The 4,978-nt window shown below is 47.8% G+C and overlaps 1 protein-coding gene across 1 annotated transcript; it reads left to right on the top strand.

Moving 5' to 3' along the window:
• Positions 1-3,484: 3,484 nt before the first annotated feature.
• On the top strand, positions 3,485-4,427 carry LOC136319587 (folate receptor alpha-like). The gene is made up of 3 exons (XM_066252776.1): positions 3,485-3,670; positions 3,798-3,933; positions 4,078-4,427. The coding sequence occupies exons 1-3, from the start codon at positions 3,587-3,589 to the stop codon at positions 4,425-4,427; spliced, it is 570 nt and encodes a 189-aa protein (XP_066108873.1). The 5' UTR covers positions 3,485-3,586.
• The last annotated feature ends 551 nt before the right edge of the window (positions 4,428-4,978 follow it).

Here is a 4,978-nt window from a genome sequence, read left to right as displayed (position 1 = left end):
TGTAGCTACTGAAAAACAGTGTGAAGGGTTCTCAAAAAATTAAAAATGAAACTACCTCATGACCAAGTGATTGCACTCCTGGGTATGTATCTGAACAAACCCAAAACACTAATTCAAAAGAATATATGCACCCCTATGTTCATTGCAGCATTATTTACAATAGCCAAGATAGGGAGGCAACCAAGTTCCTATCAATAGATGAGTGGATAAAAAAGTGGTGAGATATATATATATATATACACACACACACACACATACACACACACATACATTTTTTTTAAAGTTCGTTTTTTAAAATTTTTTATTTATTTATTTTTTACAGAGACAGAGAGTGAGTCAGAGAGAGGAATAGACAGGGACAGACAGACAGGAACGGAGAGAGATGAGAAGCATCAATCATTAGTTTTTCATTGCGCGTTGGAACACCTTAGTTGTTCATTGATTGCTTTCTCATACGTGCCTTGACTGTGGGCCTTCAGCAGACCGAGTAACCCCTTGTTGGAGCCAGCAACCTTGGGTCCAAGCTGGTGGGCTTTTGTTCAAACCAGATGAGCCCGAGCTCAAGCTGGCGACCTCGGGGTCTCGAACCTGGATCCTCTAGCATCCCAGTCCGATGCTCTATCCACTGCGTCACCGCTTTGTCAGGCCATACATACATTTTTATTCAGCCATAAAAAGAATAAAATCTTGCCATTTGTGACAACATGGATGGACCTAGAGGACATGGAGTGTATTATATACTAAGTGAAATAAGTCAGACACAGAAAGACAAATACCATATGATTTTACTAATATGTGGAATCTAAAGAACAAAATAAACAGAAAAAACAACAACAAACAAACAGACTTACCATAGAGAGAACAGCTCTAGCCCTGATTCTGCCCTGGGAACTTCCTAAGACCCCTCTGTGCAAAAGGAGAGGTCATTGCCTAACTGGGTGGTGGCGCAGTGGATAAAGTGTCAGACTGGGATGTGGAGGACCCAGGTTCGAGACCCCGAGGTCGCCAGCTTGAATGCAGGCTCATCTGGTTTGAGCAGGGTTCACCAGCTTGAGCCCAAGGTCGCTGGCTCAAGCAAGGGGTCACTCAATCTGCTGTAGCCCCCTGGTCAAGGCACATATGAGAAATCAATCAACGAACAACTAGGGTGCCACAACGAAGAATTGATGCTTTTCGTCTCTCTCCCTTCCTGTCTGTCCCTCTCTCTGTCTCTGTCACAAAATAAATAAATAAATAAAATTAAAATGCAAAAGGAGGGGTTGTTGAGGTGTGAGGAACTGGAGTCGGGCTGCCTGGGCCTGTGCTCTCACTTGCTCTCCACATTACCACCCCCACCCCCACCCCCATGCCATCCCCACTCCCAATTCCTATGGCACTTGGTCCAGGAACATGAGCCACAACTGAACAACTCAGTGGCCTTCACCTGGCCCCTGGACAGTTTCTCCATCTGCCCCACTGGCAGTCTCTGGGTGCTTACAAGCCTCCAGGCTGCTAAGCCTGGCTGGTGCCCTTCCTTTCATTCCCTACCCCCACACCCAGTAGGTTCTGAAGAAAGAGTGACAAATCAGATGTGCTGGAAAGACTTCCCAGAAAAGGGGCCATTAGCCTTGGCCTCAGAGGATGAGTAAGAGTTTTCCAGGAAGACGAAGCAGGAAGAGGCAGCCTAGAAGAGGACAGCATGTACACAGGTCCAGCAGAACAATCAGCGGCAAGTCTCGTGGGGTCAGAGACAACAGAGAAAGGGAGGTGAGGCCCGGGTCTCCATTTCATAGTTAAGACCCCTGGAAGTAGTTGAGGAAGTCTGAGCTTGAACTGAATACAGGCTTGCGAGAGATGCCAGTATTTCAGTCCTTCTGGTCTCGCCCACCACAAGGTTTCATGTTGCTAGAGGCTGGGGATGATCTCAGGGCAAGACTGTGGCATGGACAGACTCCAAGGGCTTGAAGTGAAGAGAAGGAAGTCCAGCAGTCCCATGACTTCTGAGTCATTTCCAACATTTCATTGCTGTGTGTGGGGGGTGGGGGTGGTAAAATATACATAACATAAAATTTGCCATTTTAAGCATTTCTAAGTGTACAGTTCAGAGGCATTAAGTAACATTCACATTGTGGTGCAACCATCCCCACCACCCACCTCCAGAACCACTGCATCTTCCCAAACTGAAAGTCTGTACCCACCACATCAGTTTTAGAAAATTTTAAATTCTAAAGGTACTTGTAAGAATGCTCTGGAGTACTTCTTCTTTGTCAAGAAATGGTACAGACACAGACCTTTGACAGAGACAGATGATTGTAATTCAGAGGGACATGAGCTATCTGGGAGTGGCTTTTTTATGAACCCCTACTAGGACATGCTTTTAACTATGTTAATTAACTCTTGTGGAGGCAGAAACCAATAACTTTGGTAGATCAGGGATGAGGTACATGGGGTCTTGCAGGGTGACCAAAAATTAGGGCATCTGAAGAAGAGCATGTGTGAAGTTTGGGGCGGCCTGGAAGCCAGATCTGTGTCAGTCGCACTGATTGCGGGCTACACTGTTTGAAAGCAAAAGGGTTGGCCCCACCCTCATGGATTTTCCTTAGTTTCTCCTGAGTGCCCAGACCAATAGCATCTCCCCTCCCACTTGACCCTGGTACTAGAGTTCAGTTCAGAGACTTGAAGCACTTGGTCCATAACCACTCAGTTCTTGAGTCCAGGCTTAGAATGATTTCTAAAGAGAAAACTCCACCACTTCAACCATCTTACCTGTCTTAATTTACTTCTCTGGATAGCCTTTCATATTTAGTCAGGTTCATGTTCAGGCCCATGTGCTGACTGTTGCCCCTCTGTTCCCAACAACTTTCAGAACCTATCTGGAGCCTCCTCGCCTGAGGTTCCAAGCCCTAGGGCAGCCAGACCAGTCCCTTCTTAAATCCCACCATTTACCAGAGGTTCATCTTACTTATACTCTGTAAAAGTTGGAGTAATGATGTTTTTACTGGATTGTTGAGAGGATAAAGCACAAAAACCTCAGGGACTTTGCACCTGCTATCTTCTAGGCCTACAACATTCTTTGTCTTCCCCCACTCCAAAGGAAAATCATAACCAACATGAGGAAGGAAAGAGATTTGATCTGTTTTGTTCACTGTGGTATTCTCAGTACCTAGCCCTGGGCCCAATGTATAATAACCACTCAGTTAATATTGGATGGATGTAAAATGAGTACTATAAATAACTTGAATAATGTAAAATAAGCTTGAAAACTATTAAGAGTTGTACAAATAATTGCTCCTCTAGATAGTGGTTCTCAGGTCACCCACATCCCTTAAAATCCAATATTATAATTGGCTTTATCCCAAATAGAGGCTCCTCAAGGGCCAGGCAAAGAGGCACCCTCCTCACTGAGTGCTGCTCTGAAAGACCTACTGAAACACAGGCACCAGAAAATGGAGAAGATGGCTGTGCTGGGGGAAGAACTTAGTCCTGTGTCTTCCCCACCCAGTGCAGTCCCTGGAAGAAGAATGCCTGCTGCTCTGTCAACACCAGCCAGGAAGCCCATAAGGATGTTTCCTACCTGTACAGATTCAACTGGGACCACTGTGGCCCAATGGCACCGACCTGCAAGCGCCACTTCATCCAGGACACCTGCCTGTATGAGTGCTCCCCCAACCTGGGGCCCTGGATCCAGCAGGTGCGAGTGTCCTCCCCACGTCTGCTTCCCAGACATCTCCGCCCTCTGCCTCTCCAGCTTGGGCTATTCAGGGCTGGCTGCTGAGAAGCCTCAGCCTGAGTCCTTTTCCCCTGCTGCCATCTCCCAGGTGGACCAGAGCTGGCGTAAGGAGCGGATCCTGAACGTGCCCCTGTGCAGAGAGGACTGTGAGAGCTGGTGGGAAGACTGCCGCACCTCCTACACCTGCAAGAGCAACTGGCACGAGGGCTGGAACTGGACCTCAGGTGAGGGCTGGGCGGGTGGGAGGGCTGGACTGGGAGGTCGAGGGTGGGGGTGTGAGACGGGTATATGAAGGGGTAGAGTTGTGAGGCTGGCGGAACCAGAGATGGTTCTGGGCCCAGTGGCTAAAGGCCTTCCACCCTCCTCAGGGTCTAACCAGTGCCCAGTGAAGGCTGCCTGCCGTCCCTTTAATTTCTACTTCCCCACTCCTGCTGCTCTGTGCAATGAAATCTGGAGTCACTCCTACGAAGTCAGCAACTACAGCCGAGGGAGTGGCCGCTGTATCCAGATGTGGTTCGACCCGGAACAGGGCAACCCCAATGAGGAGGTGGCAAAGTTCTATGCTGAGGCCATGAATGGGGCCGTGCTCCGTGGGGCCTGGCCTCTCCTGCTTGGCCTGACCCTAATGCTGCTCCTGCTGCTTGGCTTAGCTCCTTTCACTGCCTGCTACCTAGTCATCCTCGCCCAGTTCAGCCCAAAAGCTCAGCTCCCACGGTGAGAACTCTGTCCAACATTTTTTATTTTTAGTTGTATAGACAAAACTTTATTTATAATATAATAAACACACCCTCTGTAAGTTTCGTCACAGTTAGTCCAAGTGATAAAACATCTGGCTTAATTAAAATTTACATTTTGCCTTGCCTGACCAGGCGGTGGCACAGTGGATAAAGCGTCAGACTGGGATGTGGAGGACCCAGGCTCCAGACCCCGAGGTTGCCAGCTTGAGCTCAGACTCATCAGGTTTGAGCAAGGCTCACCAGCTTGAGCCCAAGGTCGCTGGCTCGAGCAAGGGATCACTCGGTCTGCTGTAGCCCCCAGTCAAGGCACATATGAGAAAGCAATCAATGAAAACTAAGGAGCTGCAACAAAGAATTGATGTTTCTCATCTTTCCCTTCCTGTCTGTCTGTCCCTCTCTCTGACTCTGTCTCTGTCACACACACACACAAAAAAAAGAATTTACATTTTGCCTTAAAATTCCAAAATTCATCCATGTCAACTTTGGAATTTTAGTCTTGTCTGATACTATGAAAACGGGTAAACCTTTATCA

This window comes from Saccopteryx bilineata, chromosome 1 (assembly GCF_036850765.1).
Source record: "Saccopteryx bilineata isolate mSacBil1 chromosome 1, mSacBil1_pri_phased_curated, whole genome shotgun sequence".
Classification (NCBI taxonomy): Eukaryota; Metazoa; Chordata; class Mammalia; order Chiroptera; family Emballonuridae; genus Saccopteryx; species Saccopteryx bilineata.
This window is presented reverse-complemented; position numbering and strand designations above follow the sequence as displayed.

Bases quoted from the DNA above. Each gene is read 5' to 3' on its own strand.
- LOC136319587 (XM_066252776.1), top strand. From the start codon at position 3,587: ATGGCACCGACCTGCAAGCGCCACTTCATCCAGGACACCTGCCTGTAT. The intron at 3,671-3,797 runs GTGCGAGTGTCC...GCCATCTCCCAG, and splicing joins TGGGGCCCTGGATCCAGCAG to GTGGACCAGAGCTGGCGTAA. The intron at 3,934-4,077 runs GTGAGGGCTGGG...CACCCTCCTCAG, and splicing joins GGGCTGGAACTGGACCTCAG to GGTCTAACCAGTGCCCAGTG.